Source organism: Eschrichtius robustus, chromosome 17 (genome assembly GCF_028021215.1).
Source record: "Eschrichtius robustus isolate mEscRob2 chromosome 17, mEscRob2.pri, whole genome shotgun sequence".
In the NCBI taxonomy this organism is placed as follows: Eukaryota; Metazoa; Chordata; class Mammalia; order Artiodactyla; family Eschrichtiidae; genus Eschrichtius; species Eschrichtius robustus.
The window spans coordinates 47,141,210-47,160,688 of record NC_090840.1 but is presented as its reverse complement, the minus strand read 5'-3'; the positions used below and the strand labels follow the sequence as shown (position 1 = coordinate 47,160,688).

Below are 19,479 nucleotides of genomic sequence, written 5' to 3'. Positions count from 1 at the left end.
AGTATACATTTCTCTGAAAAAGATACACAAATGACAAATAAGAACATGGAAGGATGCTCAACATCATTAGTCATTAGAGAAGTGCAAATAAAAACCACAATGAATATCACGTCGTACCCACTAAGGCAGCTGTAACCAAAAAGACAGATAACAAGTGTTGACAAGTATGTGTAAAAATTAGAAAACATCAGTGAAAATGTATAATGGTGCAGTCACTTTGGAAAACAGTTTGGCAGTTCCTCTGAAAGTTAAACATGGAGTTATTATATAACCAAGCAATTCCACTCCTTGGTATATACCCAAGAGAAATGAAAATACATGTACATACAAAGACTCATGCATGAATGTTTATAGCAGCATTATTCATAACAGCCAAAAGGTGGGAAAAAAAAACAAATGTTCATCAACTGATCAATGAATAAATAAAATACGGTATATCTGTAAAATGGGAAATTATTCAACAATAAAAATGAATTAAGCACTGATACATGCTACAACATGGATAAATCTGGAACACATGCTACATGAAAGAAGCCAGTCACCAAAGAAAATATAGTGTATTATTTCATTCATGTGAAATATCCAGAATAGGCAAATCCGTAAAGACAGAAAGCAAATTAGTGGCTACCTAGGGCTTAGGAGGGTGGTAGGAAAGGGATGGAGCATGACTGCTAATGAATATAAAGTTTCTTTTGGGGGTGATGAAATGTTGTCTGATTAGATAGTGGTGGTGGTTGCACAATTCTGTGAATATATTAAAAACCACTGACGTGCACGTTTCAAATGGGTGAATATTATGGTATGTGAATTATATCTCAATAAAGTGGTTTGCTCTTTGATTTTTGGGGTTTTTTGGCTGGGCCACGAGGCATGCGGGATCTTAGTTCCCTGACCAGGGATTGAACTCTTCCGTACCCCCTGCAGTGGAAGGGCAGAGTCTTAACCACTGGACCCCCAGAGAAGTCCCAATATCTCAATAAAGATGTTTTTAAAAAGCTGACCATCTGCTTCTCTACTGGGTGTTTCTCTTGGCATTAGAGAAGGCCAAAAGTTTCTATAAACTTTTTAGAGAAGCTCAACTAGCTTTTTTTTATAAACTAAAGTTGACCCTTGAACAACGCAGGTTTTAACTGCACAGGTCCACTTATACGTGGATTTTTTTTCAACAGTAAATACAACAGTACTACATGACCTACGGCTAGTGAATATGCAGATGCAGAAACTCACAGATACAGAAGAAGCAAACAGTATATATGGAGGGCTGACTGTAAGTTATACACAGATTTTCAACTGCATGGAGGGTTGGTGCCCCAACTCTCATGTTGTTCAAGGACCAACTGTAGTTCCTTTGCCATAGGAATATAGTCCGTGAATACATGCATAGTCCATGAATAGTCCAATACCAACTGATAGCTCACTGCTGACTGGTTTTATATCCCTGATCTAAGCATTTATATTGTCTGATGAGGCTGAGCCAGAGTGCTGATAAGTAAAGATAGAACTCCACCCTAGACAACCCCTTGCATTAGAGACCTCAGGTTATCTCAATTCTCTACAGAATGATACTAATGTTATACTAGATAGAAATTATTAAGTGATACAGTTCATAAGTATCATGGACCAATAGCTGTAGATGCTTCATTTTAAAAAGTGACACTTTCAGAAAAGAAAGAGAGGAAAAAAAGGAAGAAAAAAGGAGTATAAGAGTAAAGAACTCAAGCCAATGGAATGCAAAATGATTATATCTTCCTTTTTATCACCCAATTATAATATGAATCATGCACACTATAATCAGTTATGTCACATGGCATTAGTTTTAATAAAGAACACAGCAAATTGACTTGAAAAGGCAAATAATACCTTCTGGGGGCGTCCCAATGCTGCCGCCAAGACCCAAAACTGCCATCTTGTGAATTCTCGGCTCCAGCATCACAGCAGATTCTTCTCCCCTTTCCCAGTGGGGTATTTTGACAGGCTCCAGGTGGACATTCTCCAGCCCATCTTCCTGCAGGTTTTGGTGCATGATTTGTATGGCTTTTTCTAGGCTCTTGGAACCACTGAGTCTGGGTCCAACAGTATCAACCAGAAGTGCCAGTCGCTCATAGGATCTGTTCTGGGCTTTACCATAAACAGCAAGGTTGATGATTGCTTTAGCAACATCTCCATAGCAGGCTATTTCTTCTTTTATTTCTTGAAAAGTCCTCTGAGAGATGCCATTCCCATATACAGCTTTCCCAGAGTTCAGGGATAAAAGGTGAATAACACCAACAAATACGAAGACATGGAACTTCATTTTTTTTCCCAGTCTGTTTTCTTCCTAAAATAATCTAGGTAAGTAAGAAATATGTGTTAAGGGAAAAGAATCTCACAGCCATCTGCCCGTAACCCAGGGACTGCTTTTCAAACAGAATTCCCCTTCCCTTCTCAACTGCTGCCCAATTTCTACCATCAAATTCAGGCACCATAACTCCCAGGAATGAAGAAAAAAAGAGGCAATGATTGGCCTTATTGACAAGGTAGCATGTATTAAAACCACAAAATCACATGTTACCTAGCAATCAGTTTAAAATATGATAAAAGATTAAAATAAGAAGATAACTACTAAAGAGAGGAAGAAATAGACGTAGCAGTGATAGGGCTAGGGCAGTGTTATCTGCTACCCCTTCTTGTAAACACAGTATGATCCAAATGTGTTTCAGAGTTCCCTCTACCTGATATGCTCTCTCCTGTTTGCCTATTGAACTTATCCTTCGAGGCCCTTTCAGAGACGTCATCTCTTCTTGATGCTCTCCCTAACCCCACCCCTTCCACATTCAATCCTCACAACAGTTCTATGAAACAGTTTCTTATTATTGCCTTCATTTTAGAACTGAGGATCCTGGGGTAGCAAGAGATTAAGTAACTTGCCAAAGACACACAAAGGCTTTCCAGCTCTAGAGACCACGTTGTAAACAGTGCTAAAAGTATGTTTGTGGACCCATGCCAGTCCACGATTGTTTTTCACTAGTCTACGAAAGACAAACACAAAGATTAAGAGTAAACATATTCAGTAATGTGCAACACAGTAGCCAACAGTCCAATGTGGTTATTACAATTAAATTAAATAATCAGCTTCTCAGCCATACTAACTGCATTTCAAATGCTCAATAGCCACATGAGCTAGTGGCTGTTGTATTGGGCAGCACAGAAAGAACATTTCTATCATATAGAAAGTTCTGTTGAATAGCACTGGCTTAGACACCTTTATAGATAACTGATAGAACAACTATACATTTGTCAAATCTAATGACTAAAAACTGATGCTTCATTTTACTTTTCTACTTCACTATTATATTTTTCAAAAGTATCAGTCTGCAACAAATTCTAAGTTTAAAAATCTGGTCCTTCACCACAGATAATTTGAGAAGCACGGTCATAAACTACTATATTATAAGTATAAACTCCAAATTCAGGCAGCATACAAGGCCTTTCAAAATGTGGTTCCAACAGCCACTTCAACCTCATCTCTCCACCTGCCCGTCTAGAGTGAACACATTTTCATTCTCATTCTCATTTCTTCTCTCTCTCCCTCTCTCTCCCTTTCTCTCTCTCTCACAGGCACACACACATAGCACTTGAAATGTGGCTAGTCCAAATTGAGATGTTTTATACATGTAAAATATACACCTGATTTGATCTTTAAAATCAACTACTTCATACTTAAGTATAAAAAAACACAAATATTTCAGATATATTGGATTAAATAAAATACATTATTATTAATCTCACCTATTTCTTTTTACTTTTTAATATAGCTATTAGAAATTTTTAACTTATATAATATTTATATTTATATTGGACAGTAATGTTCTAGCTGCACTGAACTGGACCCTATTCTTCAAATACCCAGGCCCTTTTATAACTCTGGGTCTCTACATATGTTCATTCCCTTTTATTGCAAGGCCCTTCTCTTCACCCTGGCAAACGTCTATAATGAGAATGCATTAAAAATCACCTCTTCTGTGAAGCCTCACCAAACAATACCCCAGAGGTACGTGCACCATTTTCTGTGTTTCTACCATAATTAACTATATTATCAACAGATATATTTGTTTATAAATCTGTCTCTCCTGCTCTCAAAGTCAAATAGGGTAAATTATTCATCATTGTACCCATATATAGGCACTCTATACCTTTTTAAGAAGGAATGAATAAGCAGTTAATCTCTCTAGGTCTCACCTCCGTAGAGTATAAGAGTACTTATCTTGCCTCTTTCACAAAGAAGCTGTAGGAATTTAAAACTTGCGATCATATTTAAAGTATTTTGAAAAACTATAAAAACTATACATTGCTGCTGCTTTCTTTTTTATTATAACTACAGTTGACCCTTGAGTGACACAGGTCTGAACTTCCCAGGTCCACTTCTACACAGGTTTTTTTCCCATAAATACTACAGTACTACAAGATCCGAGGTTGGCTGAATCCGTGGATGCAGAACCGGATATGGAGCGCTGACTATGGGACTTCAGCATCCACAGAGGATCCTGGAACCAATACCCCTCCTTGTTCAAGGGTCAATGCATAGATTTTTCGTTTCTACAGTCACTATACTGATGCTTGTTTTAAAAGCTAAATTTTATTAAGCAATCAAAATATTTCACCAGATTGCCATTTATTCTTGAAAGTACATTTTTCAAATATATTTGCGAAAATGTTCTTGGGGCAAAAAAAGAAAAAAAGGTTAATAAGCCATCTATTAATTGACACTAAACACAAGTATCTACTTCTCATTAAAAGTTCTCTAAGTCTTCTGCAAACATTAATCAACGATTTCATAATACATTTCTAGTGATGGATTAGAATCATATTATGACAACATTGTAGAGATACAGGAGAGCTTAGGGATCCCTAGTCCATATCCTTGTTTCGTAGAAAGTTAATCAAGGCCTGCGTTGTGATTCCCAGGCAGCAGACAAACCAGCAACTACAATTAACCAGGTAAGTGGACCAGCTAGCATATACTTTCTAAAGGATTAAGAATAGTTTTCTTCTAGGAAACTATATGCATTTACATATAATAGAAATTCAATGAAGGATACCCAAATGCAGTCTGAGAAGCGAATACCTAGAATAAAATATATGTATACAGAGTAGCATCGGAACAAAGAGAAGAACAAAGGGGATCATGAAAAGCTATAGAGAAGACATAACATCTCAGGACAGGCTCAAGAAATGGCTCTGCAGGCAGAAAAGAGTGAATGGTATCCCTCAGAGCACCACTAGAACATCATCTGTACGTCACATCCTGGTTAAAAGATATGTCCAGAAAATAACAGTGCCTGAGTCTATCATCTTTACATCTTTTTGCGTATATGTCTATTGAATTAACACGTAACACATCATTTTGATAATAACATTTAATGCTTCTTAACATGGTCAGTTAAAGTAATTTTGACACTAAAAAATGATATAATTACTTTAAAACAGAATTCGGTATCTGCGAGTGTTGTTCTGAGTATCTTAACTACACTGTTTCTTCAAATCCCACAAATGCAATAAGTGCTTATTTTTAAAAGTAGGTTAATTTAAAAGGTGATGGTTTGTTACCTTTCAATGGATCAGTTTTTCCCTGAGTATAGAGTTTACTGAGATCAAAGGCACAAAACAATGCATTACATGAGAAATCACCTAGAACACGTGACACAAGTAAACACTAAATACATGTTAGTTGACTCTAAACCTAGTTTTCTCTGGAATATAATCTCAAAATTACCTATGTAATTCTTGGCTAGAATGCATAATGATATATCTCTCCAATGGAGCACTACAAGAACCTTTTTTTATTATTATTATTTTTAGAAAGGTATATTAGTCCAACTAAGATATGTTTTCAGTAATAAATAGTAGAAAATAATAATTATAACTAACAGTCTATATTTGAGGAGGTAATAAAAGTGAAACAAGATATTGCTATATCAAATTCCACTCAAGAAAAAAACAAAACATAATATGTAATTTAAAAACACAGGGGGGTCTGGGCAAGATGGCGGAAGAGTAAGACACGGAGATCACCTTCCTTCCCACAGATACATTAGAAATACATCTACACGTGGAACTGCTCCTACAGAACACCCACTGAACGCTGGCAGAAGACGTCAGACCTCCCAAAAGGCAAGAAACTCCCCACGTACTTGGGTAGGGCAAAAGAAAAAAGAAATAACAGAGACAAAAGAATAGGGACAGGACCCGCACCAGTGGGAGGGAGCCGTGAAGTAGGAAAGGTTTCCACACACTAGGAAGCCCCTTCGTGGGCGGAGACTGCGGGGGGCAGAGGGGGGAAGCTTCGGAGCCATGGAGGAGAGCGCAGCCACAGGGCTGCGGAGGGCAAAGCGGAGAGATTCCTGCACAGAGGACCGGTGCCGAGCAGCACTCACCAGCCCAAGAGGCTTGTCTGCTCACCCGCCGAGGCGGGCGGGGCTGGGAGCTGAGGCTCGGGATTCGGTCGGATCGCAGGGAGAGGACTGGGGTTGGCGGTGTGAACACAGCCTGAAGGGGCTAGTGCGCCACAGCTAGCCGAGAGGGAGTCCGGGAAAAAGTCTGCAGCTGCCGAAGAGGCAAGAGACTTTTTCTTGCCTCTTTCTTTCCTGGTGCACAAGGAGAGGGGATTCAGAGCGCCGCCTAAATGAGCTCCAGAGACGGGCGTGAGCCACGGCTATCAGCGCAGACCCCAGAGAGATGGGCATGAGACGCTAAGGCTGCTGCTGCCACCACCAAGAAGCCTGTGTGCGAGCACAGGTCACTATCCACACCACCCCTCCCGGGAGCCTGTGCAGCCCACCACTGCCAGGCTCCCGTGATCCAGGGACAACTTCCCCGGGAGAATGCACGGCGCGCCTCAGGCTGCTGCAACGTCACGCCAGCCTCTGCCGCCACAGGCTCGCCCCGCATCCGTACCCCTCCCTCCCCCCAGCCTGAATGAGCCAGAGCCCCCGAAGCAGCTGCTCCTTTAACCCCGTCCTGTGTGAGCGAAGAACAGACGCCCTCAGGCGACCTACACGCAGAGGCGGGTCCAAATCCAAAGCTGAACCCCGGGAGCTGTACGAACAAAGAAGAGAAAGGGAAATTTCTCCCAGCAACCTCAGAAGCAGCAGATTAAAGCTCCACAAACAACCTGATGTACCTGCATCTGTTGAATACCTGAATAGGCAACGAATCATCCCAAATTCAGGAGGTGGACCTTGGGGAGCAGGATATATTAGTTTTTCCCCTTTTCCTTTTTTTGTGAGTGTATATGTGTACGCTTCTGGGTGAGATTTTGTCTGTATAACTTTGCTTTGCTTTCACCATTTGTCCTAGGGTTCGGTCCATCCGTTTTGTTTTGTTTTGTTTTGTTTTTACTTAAAAATTTTTTTTCTTAATAATATTTTTCTTATTTTTTATTTTAAAAAATTTAAAAAAATTTTTTTCCTAATAATTTTTTTTCTTATTTTCATTATAAAAATTAATAAATTTATTTTTAAAAATTAAAAAAAAATTTTCTTAATAATTTTTTTCTTTTTTTTATTATAATAGCTTTATTTTATTTTGTTTTATTTTATTTTATCCTCTTGCTTTCTTTCTATTTTTTCATCCTTTTATTCTGAGCCATGTGGATGAAAGGCTCTTGGTGCTCCAGCCAGGCATCAGGGCTGTGCCTCTGAGGTGGGAGAGCCCACTTCAGGACACTGGTCCACAAGAGACCTCCCAGCTCCATGTAATACCAAACGGCGAAAATCTCTCAGAGATCTCCATCTCAACATCAAGACCCAGCTTCACTCAGCGACCAGCACGCTAGAGTGCTGGACACCTTTGCCAAACAACTTGCAAGACAGGAACACAGCCCCATCCATTAGCAGAGAGGCTGCCTAAAATCATAATAAGGCCACAGACACCCCAAAATACACCACCAGACGTGGACGTGCCCACCAGAAAGATAAGATCCAGCCTCATCCACCAGAACACAGGCACTAGTCCCCTCCACCAGGAAGCCTACACAACCCACTGAACCAACCCTAGCCACTGGGGACAGATACCAAAAACAACGGGAACTACGAACCTGCAGCCTGTGAAAAGGAGACCCCAAACACAGTAAGATAAGCAAAATGAGAAGACAGAAAAACACACAGCAGATGAAGGAGCAGGGTCAAAACACACCAGACCTAACAAATGAAGAGGAAATAGGTAGTCTACCTGAAAAAGAATTCAGAATAATGATAGTAAACATGATCCAAAATCTTGGAAATAGAATAGACAAAATGCAAGAAACATTTAACAAGGACGTAGAAGAACTAAAGAGGAACCAAGCAACAATGAAAAACACAATAAATGAAATGAAAAATACTCTAGATGGGATCAATAGCAGAATAATTGAGGCAGAAGAATGGGTAAGTGACCTGGAAGATAAAATAGTGGAAATAACTACTGCAGAGCAGAATAAAGAAAAAAGAATGAAAAGAATGGAGGACAGTCTCAGAAACCTCTGGGACAACATTAAACGCACCAACGTTCGAATTATAAGGGTCCCAGAAGAAGAAGAGAAAAAGAAAGGGACTGAGAAAATATTTGAAGAGATTATAGTTGAAAACTTCCCTAATATGGGAAAGGAAATAGTTAATCAAGTCCTGGAAGCACACAGAGTCCCATACAGGATAAATCCAAGGAGAAACACGCCAAGACTCACATTAATCACACTATCAAAAATTAAATATAAAGAAAACATATTAAAAGCAGCAAGGGAAAAACAACAAATAACACACAAGGGAATCCCCATAAGGTTAACAGCTGATCTTTCAGCAGAAACTCTGCAAGCCAGAAGGGAGTGGCAGGATGTACTTAAAGTCATGAAGGAGAAAAACCTACAACCAAGATTACTCTACCCAGCAAGGATCTCATTCAGATTCGATGGAGAAATTAAAACCTTTACAGACAAGCAAAAGCTGAGAGAGTTCAGCACCACCAAACCAGCTTTACAACAAATGCTAAAGGAACTTCTCTAGGCAAGAAACACAAGAGAAGGAAAACACCTACAATAACAAACCCAAAACATTTAAGAAAATGGGAATAGGAACATACATATCGATAATTACCCTAAATGTAAATGGATTAAATGCTCCCACCAAAAGACACAGACTGGCTGAATGGATACAAAAACAAGACCCATATATATGCTGTCTACAAGAGACCCACTTCAGACCTAGGGACCCATACAGACTGAAAGTGAGGGGATGGAAAAAGATATTCCATGCAAATGGAAATCAAAAGAAAGCTGGAGTAGCAATTCTCATATCAGACAAAATAGACTTTAAAATAAAGACTATTACAAGAGACAAAGAAGGACACTATATAATGATCAAGGGATCGATCCAAGAGGAAGCTATAACAATTGTAAATATTTATGCACCCAACATAGGAGCACCTCAATACATAAGGCAGGTACTAACAGCCATAAATGGGGAAATCGACAGTACCACAATCATAGTAGGGGACTTTAACACCCCATTTTCACCAATGAACAGATCATCCGAAATGAAAATAAATAAGGAAACACAAGCTTTAAATGATACATTAAACAAGATGGACTTAATTGATATTTATAGGACATTCCACCCAAAAACAACAGAATACACATTTTTTTCAAGTGCTCATGGAACATTCTCCAGGATAGATCATATCTTGGGTCACAAATCAAGCCTTGGTAAATTTAAGAAAATTGAAATCCTATCAAGTATCTTTTCCGACCACAACGCTATGAGACTAGATATCAATTACAGGAAAAGATCTGTAAAAAATACAAACACATGGAGGCTACACAATACACTACTTATTAACGAAGTGATCACTGAAGAAATCAAAGGGGAAATCAAAAAATACCTAGAAACAAATGACAATGGAGACACGACGACCCAAAACCTATGGGATGCAGCAAAAGCAGTTCTAAGAGGGAAGTTATAGCAATACAAGCTTACATCAAGAAACAGGAAACATCTCGAATAAACAACCTAACCTTGCACCTAAAGCAATAAGAGAAAGAAGAACAAAAAAACCCCAAAGTTAGCAGAAGGAAAGAAATCATAAAGATAAAATCAGAAATAAATGAAAAAGAAATGAAGGAAACGATCGCAAAGATCAATAAAACTAAAAGCTGGTTCTTTGGGAAGATAAACAAAATTGATAAACCATTAGCCAGACTCATCAAGAAAAAGAGGGAGAGGACTCAAATCAATAAAATTAGAGGGCTTCCCTGGTGGCGCAGTGGTTGAGAATCTGCCTGCCAATGCAGGGGACACAGGTTCGAGCCCTGGTCTGGGAAGATCCCACATGCCACGGAGCAACTGAGCCCGTGAGCCACAACTACTGAGCCTGTGCTCCGCAACAAGAGAGGCCGCGACAGTGAGAGGCCCACGCACAGCGATGAAGAGTGGCCCCCGCTAAAAATAAAAAATAAAAAATAAAAAATAATAAAAAATAAAATTAGAAATGAAAAAGGAGAAGTTACAACAGACACTGCAGAAATACAAAGCATCCTAAGAGACAACTACAAGCAACTCTATGCCAATAAAATGGACAACCTGGAAGAAATGGACAAATTCCTAGAAATGCGCAACCTGCCGAGACTGAACCAGGAAGAAATAGAAAATATGAACAGACCAATCACAACCACTGAAATTGAAACTGTGATTAAAAATCTTCCAACAAACAAAAACCCAAGACCAGACGGCTTCACAGGCGAATTCTATCAAACATTTAGAGAAGAGCTAACACCTATCCTTCTCAAACTCTTCCAAAATATTGCAAAGGGAGGAACACTCCCCAACTCAGTCTACGAGGCCACCATCACCCTGATACCAAAACCAGACAAAGATGTCACAAAGAAAGAAAACTACAGGCCAATATCACTGATGAACATAGATGCAAAAATCCTCAACAAAATACTAGCAAACAGAATCCAACAGCACATTAAAAGGATTATACACCATGATCAAGTGGGGTTTATTCCAGGAATGCAAGGATTCTTCAATATACGCAAATCAATCAACGTGATACATCATATTAACAAACTGAAGGAGAAAAACCATACGATCATCTCAATAGATGCACAGAAAGTTTTTGACAAAATTCAACCCCCATTTATGATAAAAACCCTCCAGAAAGTAGGCATCGAGAGAACTTTCCTCAACATAATAAAGGCCATATATGACAAACCCACAGCCAACATTGTCCTCAATGGTGAAAAACTGAAACCATTTCCACTAAGATCAGGAACAAGACAAGGTTGCCCACTCTCACCACTATTATTCAACATAGTTTTGGAAGTTTTAGCCACAGCAATCAGAGAAGAAAAAGAAATAAAAGGAATCCAAATTGGAAAAGAAGAAGTAAAGCTGTCACTGTTTGCAGATGACATGATACTATACATAGAGAATCCTAAAGATGCTACCAAAAAACTCCTAGAGCTAATCAATGAATCTGGTAAAGTAGCAGGATACAAAATTAATGCACAGAAATCTCTTGCATTCCTATACACTACCACCAAAAAATCTGAAAGAGAAATTAAGGAAACACTCCCATTTACCAAAGCAACAAAAAGAATAAAATACCTGGGAATAAAACTACCTAAGGAGACAAAAGACCTGTATGCAGAAAATTATAAGACACTGATGAAAGAAATTAAAGATGATACAAATAGATGGAAAGACATACCATGTTCTTGGATTGGAAGAATCAACATTGTGAAAACGACTCTACTACCCAAAGCAATCTACAGATTCAATGCAATCCCTATCAAACTGCCAATGGCATTTTTCACAGAACTAGAACAAAAAATTTCACAATTTGTATGGAAACACAAAAGACCCCGAATAGCCAAAGCAATCTTGAGAACGAAAAATAGAGCTGGAGGAATCAGGCTTCCTGCCTTCAGACTATATTACAAAGCTACAGTAATCAAGACAGTTTGGTACTGGCACAAAAACAGAAACATAGATCAGTGGAACAGGATAGAAAGCGCAGAGATAAACCCAAGCACATATGGTCACCTTATCTTTGATAAAGGAGGCAAGCATATACAGTGGAGAAAAGACAGCCTCTTCAATAAGTGGTGCTGGGAAAACTGGACAGGTACATGTCAAAGTATGAAATTAGAACACTCCCTAACACCATACACAAAAATAAACTCAAAATGGGTTAAAGACCTAAATGTAAGGCCAGACACTATCAAACTCTTAGAGGAAAACATAGGCAGAACACTCTATGACATAAATCATAGCAAGATCCTCTTTGACCCAACTCCTAGAGAAATGGAAATAAAAACAAAATAAACAAATGGGACCTAATGAAACTTCAAAGCTTTTGCACAGCAAAGGAAACCATAAACAGGACCAAAAAATAACCCTCAGTATGGGAGAAAATATTTGCAAATGAAGCAACTGACAAAGGATTAATCTCCAAGATTTACAAGCAGCTCATGCAGCTCAATAACAAAAAAACAAATAACCCAGTCCAAAAATGGGCAGAAGACCTAAATAGACATTTCTCCAAAGAAGATATACAGATTGCCAACAGACACATGAAAGAATGCTCAACATCATTAATCATTAGAGAAATGCAAATCAAAACTACAATGAGATATCATCTCACACTGGTCAGAATGGCCATCATCAAAAAATCTACAAACAATAAATGCTGGAGAGGGTGTGGAGAAAAGGGAACACTCTTGCACTGTTGGTGGGAATGTAAATTGATACATCCACTATGGAGAACAGTATGGAGGTTCCTTAAAAAACTAAAAATAGAACTGCCATATGGCCCAGCAATCCCACTACTGGGCATATACCCTGAGAAAACCATAATTCAAAAAGAGTCATGTACCACAAAGTTCATTGCAGCTCTATTTACAATAGTCAGGACATGGAAGCAACCTAAGTGTCCATCATCGGATGAATGGATAAAGAAGATGTGGCACATATATACAATGGAATATTACTCAGCCATAAAAAGAAACAAAATGGAGGTATTTGTAGTGAGGTGGATGGAGTTAGAGTCTGTCATACAGAGTGAAGTAAGTCAGAAAGAGAAAAACAAATACAGTATGCTAACACATATATATGGAATCTAAGGAAAAAAAAAAAAAAAGAAAGGTCATGAAGAACCTAGTGGCAAGTCGGGAATAAAGACACAGACCTACTACAGAATGGACTTGAGGATATGGGGAGGGGGAAGGGTAAACTGTGACAAAGTGAGAGAGTGGCATGGACATATATACACTACCAAACGTAAAATAGATAGCTAGTGGGAAGCAGCTGCATAGCACAGGGAGATCAGCTCAGTGCTTTGTGACCACCTAGAGGGGTGGGACAGGGAGGGTGGGAGGGAGGGAGACGCAAGAGGGAAGAGATATGGGAACATATGTATATGTATAACTGATTCACTTTGTTATAAAGCAGAAACTAACACACCATTGTAAAGCAATTATACTCCAATAAAGACGTTAAAAAAAAATTAAAAATAAATTAATAAATAAAAATAACAATAGGATTAAAAAAATAAAAACACAGGGACTATACATAATTTGTACATAATTTGTACAAATCTGATACATAATTTGTACATTCCTAGCAAGAAATAGAGGATAATAATAAAAATTTAAAAAGTGAAATATACAGACAGAATAAGATTAAATAAGAGCCAATAATCAAGGACAACTTGAAGAAATTCTCTCCTAATTCACAGATTTAGGATCACCATACAACAAGAAATTCATTCTAGAACTGGAGTCAAGCTGAGTGAGAAGGATGATCAAAGACACCAGTATATTCGCATGAAAGGACTAAAACACTAGCCCTCCCCAGTGTGAAAAGACAGGCCAAAAGTAGAAATATTTTGTTGTATAAAATCAAGAAGGGTTTGGAAAACATGAATACAGATTTACTCGCCAAATCTTTTCATACTTGTACCAGGGGATAGCCCTAGTATCTCAGAGCTAATTTTAGGAAAATCAAAATGTACAGTTTTACACAGTAAGTGATAAACATGTAAACAGTTTACCTAAGAAAAAAAGAGGATCTGGATAAAATCATGAATGATACAGTCATTGGAGCTGAACCCTTTTAAATCTACCACACAATATTGGCACCACACTGACCTAAGTATAGTTTCCTATGGGATCACCAGGAGGGTTTTTGCTGATCTGAAAGACTGTTAGTCTGCCCTAGCTCAGAGATAGAAAATGTCCCTATACAGTCATTTCAGTCAAATAAAATTAAGCAAGCTATAGTATTTTTCTATAGTCTGCAAGGGGAGTAAATAATTCTATGGTGATCAACAAAGACAAACAGAATTATTGATCTCAAACATTTCCACTTTATAATTGTAAATGGTGCTTTGTTTTGGGTCATAACTTCATTTCCCCAGTCATTTAACAAAAATGTATTGAGCACCTTACCTATAAGCACCAAAGACACAATTTAAAGATAATATCCATACCCTCAAAGAGCCACCAAGTATAATAAAGAGACAGATAATGTGAAAACCCTATAACTGAGGTGGTTACAAGCTTCTGTGAAAACAAACTGGAGGAGGGGATTAGGAGGAGTTTCCTGATGGCATGTGAAAAAGGAGAGAGTGGCACTGAAGGAAAGATAACCCAACAGAAAAAACAAACCATGCAAAGACACAGAGGCTTTACAAAACATGGGCTATGGAGAAAATGGCAAGGAGTTGGATGATAAGTAGGGGTAAATGGTGGAAGATACAGCAATGATGGAAGGAATTATTCCCCAAGGTCTGACTAAAAAGGTCTACTGTGTGAAGCTTCAAAGTGGAACACAAACCCCCAGGGCGCTGTAACAGGGGACTTAATGAACAGTTCCCACCCCTCATGCAGCCAGGAAAAGGAAAGAAGGAAGGGATTCAGGGAGACAGGGAAGCGGGGGGGTGGGGGGGGGGGGGAAGAAGGAAGGAAGGAAAGATAGTTTTCTTTCTGATCTTCACTATGACCTGCTCCTTAGCACAAAGAATCTACACAGATTCCACATCAGGACAAGGACAGCATGTGAAGTTCCTCAAAATCCCCAAACAAGCCACTACTTATTACCTATGTGGTTATTCCTTGGAATTTTCACAGAGGAAAAAGTAACCCATGGTTACAAAAGATGCATTAGTCAAATATTTCACTTACAAAAACACTCAAGATATTATTTATTTAAAATCCCTAAAATACTAATAATAACCCAATTGACCAAAAAAAAAAAAAAAATCTAGCACACTCTTGAGCAAATTATAGGACACTTGAAATGTCTAAACGTAAACTGTAAAACATTTTTTAAAAATACTCTATTTTTATACACAGAAGTTTGAAGTCATTGTTCCTTTACTTGAATTCAAACTGGGGGAATATTAAATGTTATACTCTTCAAAATCTTAAACAACTATTTTTAAAACTCATGCTGTATCATGCCTTTGAATTCAGAAAGTTATATATTCAAAGGAAACTTTGGAGCACTATTTGAAAAAAAGACTTTCTTTTCATATATTGTGTTCATGATCCACAGTTACAGATTATCTTTTTCACAAAAAGAGATAAAATTGAAATGTCATTTTCATTCTTTTCTACTTAAATTTGGAAGGAAACTTAAGCAAAACCAACTTTTCGTCTGCTGTGAATTACATTCTAATAATAGGTTTATATTTTGAGGAAACAAAACAAAACCCTTTGCTTCTATTTCTAAATCTTTTTCCTAAAATATTATTGTTTGAAAATGTCTCAGGCTATGATAGAAATGCCAGGATGAATAGATTAAGTGAAGTGGAAAAGAACACAATGAAAAGAGAATGTGCTGAAAGACAGAAGGAGTAAGATTTAGGAACTGAGATTTTTATCAACTTTTTTATTGTGTCACTTTTTTAAAGACTGCATATACTACTTACATGAAGACTTAGATATTTCCCCTAAACCTACCAATGCTGAAAAGGATTCACCGATATAAATTTAACTCTTCATCTTCAGCCTAGATTGCGTAACAGATATAATGGCCAGAAATGCCAAATCCTAGCTCAGACACTGGCACATCAAAGTTCACTTCCTGACTCCCACTAACGCTCCTAGATTTATAATTAGCCCTTTAACCATCTTAAGGAAGATTCTTTCCGTTATTAAATTCAAAGTTCAAACAATAGTGGGCTTCTACTTTCCAAAGCTTATATATATCCCAATTATTCATTCAGTCCTTCAAGGAAGCTCACTGAGAACTTACTATCTGCCAGGAACTGTGCAAGAATTTGGAGAAGATATAAAATTAAGCAAGACTCAGTTCCTACTATTAGTAGGCACTGTTAATTATTTAATATCCATCCCTCCCTTTTCTTGCTAACCAAACCTGGATTTTATTTGGGGTCAAAGTGTCCAGCCCCATTAATCTAGGCCAGTTGTTCTTAATATGGATGGCAGTAGTCCTGGGAGATGTTCTGTATATGCAGTGGCGTGGCGTGGCGTGGCGGGGCGGGGGGGGGGGGGGGGCATTTTTGGTTGTCACAAAGGTGTGGAGGTCCTACAAGGAATTAGTGGGCAGAGGCCAGGGACACTAGACATACTGCTATGGGGGGAAAAAATCCTGTCCACTAAGAACTCTCCTATATTCCATAAAGGTTTTTTTTAATGTGAAAACCTATTATTTGAGACTTACAAACAAAAATAGTTCCTGTGCAGTTTTAATGCAAGCTGACTTTTTCAAAAAGCAGCTACCATGTATATCAAGGGAGGACTATACGTGTTTTGCTCAGGATTTTACCAAGAGCTGTTCATCGTTTCAGTCAAACACCGATGAGGACGCTACTCCTGATACTGGAAACACTGTCACCACAGTGTCACCACACTGTCACCTGGGCCCGTCTGCATTTGTTGCTGTCACATTCACCATGCAAGCATCTGACTACTTCATTACGTCATCTAGTGCAGTCATGCCTGGGAATGTATGTTTTGAAGTACTTTATTATAAAGTACTTTCCTTTAATGGTTCCTTTACATGACAGGATAGCACACTGATTTACTTGAAAGTATGTGGAAGCATATTATCTATGATGCTTAATTCAGGATAATAAAGCAAGCATTATAAATTATTTGTTTTGCTTTTTTTTTTTTTTTTTTAAAGAGGCATTGCATCTCATAGGATGGAGAACTAGTGATTTAAGTGAATTCAAAAATTCTCTTCCTCACTCCTCCAGCCAACCTTTTAGCCGGAGGAGGCCCTGTGACCCAGTTCTACTCAAAGATACTCGAACGGAAGCAGCTGACAAGAAAACGGCCACAATTCTAGAGCTGCATCAGCTACTTTGTAACCATGAGGGCAAGTCCAAGAGTACTGGTCCTGACATCACTGAGCAGCTAAACCAACAGGGGCACCACCAATTTGTCTGTTACACGAGAAAAATAAACTCCATTTGTTACTGCCACTGTTAGCTGGATTTTCTATTCCTTCAAGCTGTGATTATATTTCCAACTGCTATAGTACTTTCAGGGCCTCTTGGGGATCCATAATTAAATATAGTGTTTATACTTATTAACACCATAAGTGTAATAGAGAAGAACAAACCTGACTCCATATTGGATCTGTTTCTTTTACTTTAACCTTTGTATTCTATTGCTTTTGCTTCAAGTTAAGAATGTTGCCTATAGCCTGAAATATACAGGATAGCCCATTCTCAAGGTTCTGACCTTTAAAGGTTTAACTCTTTTCCATTCACACAGAGATAAAAAGTTGCAGAACAGAGAATAACACTTGTCTTGTTGTAGGTTTACAGGAACACTGTGACCTGACCTAAGAGGGCAGCTGCAAGAACAAAGAATTCAGACACCAAGAAGTTTGCAGCAACCAACAACACCCCCTCCCTCTTGAGTATAAAGAAGCCTGAATTCTGACTCCGGTAAGACGGTTCTCTGGGACACTAATCCAACACCTTCTTGGTCTACTGGCTTTCCAAATAAAGTCACTAGTCCTTGCCCCAGCAACTCTTCTCGGTTGACTGGCCTGTAGTGTGGCGAGCAGTACAAGCTTGTACTCAGTAACATAAGCAAGGCCTAGGAGCCGGCATATGGTCTACCTAGACTTCCCATGTGCCCTTAAACTCTTAAATATCCAACACCAAACTCAGAATCTTGCCTTCCAAACCTGCTTTTGTTCCCCGCCTCTAGTCAGTAAGTTAGAAACTGCAGTGTGTTGTTGGATTCTTCCCTCTCCCTCAGGGAAACAGGTGAACAGTTGGCAAGTCCTGTAACTCCACCTTCAGATTCTTTCTTGACCCATTTCCCTCCTCTCCACACTTACCATCACTTCCCTAGCCCAGAACCTCATTATCTTTCATCTGAAACCCTTCCACATGCATCTCCCTGCCTTAAACTCAGGTCCCTTTCCAATCCGTGTTTCATACTGCCACCAGCTTTATCTAGGGAGCCAAATCGAGTGACTCTTTGGCTGAAAGCATCTGTTGCCCCGTTTACTGTTCAGTGTTCTGGATGTGGCTTGCTTCACAATCCTTCCCTGTCGTTCCCCTCCCCGCCCCCCCCCCCCCGATGATGCAGCCCTAATGGGTGTTTACCATTCCTTGAAGTCACAGAACACTCTTTACACCTAATTTTGCTCATGCTGTTCCCTCAGCCAAAAATGCCCTTTCATCTTTTCTCCACTTGGAGAAATCATGATCATGACCAAGGTCCTGCTCATCTGTCCCCAGCTCCAGACAGAACCATTTGCTGCCTTTTCAGTAGTGCACTGCATGCTACATGTCTTTGTGTCTGTCACCCTGCTGGACTTTACATCACTTAATAGCAATAATATTTTACTTTTATAAAATTCACCAAGCACGTTCTCTGAAAGGAATGTGTTTTGTATACTAAGCAAAGAGCACAATACCTGTCAATAAATATTTATAGAATAAATGAATAAATTCATCAAACAAGTAGTTATATTTCACAACAGAAGTACACAGCTCTGATTCATCACTTTAATGATTACTTTTCCTGCATCAGACACTAGTTTGCGCCTTTAAACTACAGCATATTCACAACTTTCTTTCATAAAGGGAGTCAAGAGACCTGGGACTTGGTCCTGGCTGCCCCTCTCTAGACGCATGGACCTTGAACAATTGATTCGAAGTCTCTCTTTAAAATAAAGGGAAAATAAAGGGTGTAAAATAAAGGGTTGCATTCCAGCTCTAACATTCTATCATGGATTTTCTTAAATATTTAATATCAATCACACTTTTCTTTACACTCTATATTAGCACATGAATAAGTCACCTTATCCCATTTTGTCTCCTCCCACCAGCCAACTGAAATTGAACTCACAAAGGTCATTAAGGATGCCCTTGTTCCTAAATCCAATAACAACATTTCAGTTCCTATCGTACTTAACATCTGGAACATTTAACATTGTGGACAGCCTCTCCTTTTCCAAATACTCTTCTTTCTAT

At 38.8% G+C, this 19,479-nt stretch overlaps 1 protein-coding gene across 2 annotated transcripts in view; it reads right to left on the bottom strand.

Annotated features, from left to right (window-relative positions):
- The window catches only part of CPQ (carboxypeptidase Q), a 501,828-nt gene that overhangs the window by 388,639 nt on the left and 93,710 nt on the right, over positions 1–19,479 (bottom strand). For both annotated transcript variants that reach the window (XR_011070696.1, XM_068525552.1), the window contains exon 2: positions 1,861–2,327. Coding sequence is in view for 1 of the 2 variants with exons in the window: in XM_068525552.1 (XP_068381653.1) it covers positions 1,861–2,293 (433 nt within the window). In the remaining variant the exon portion in view is untranslated. The remainder of the gene's footprint in view (positions 1–1,860; positions 2,328–19,479) is intronic.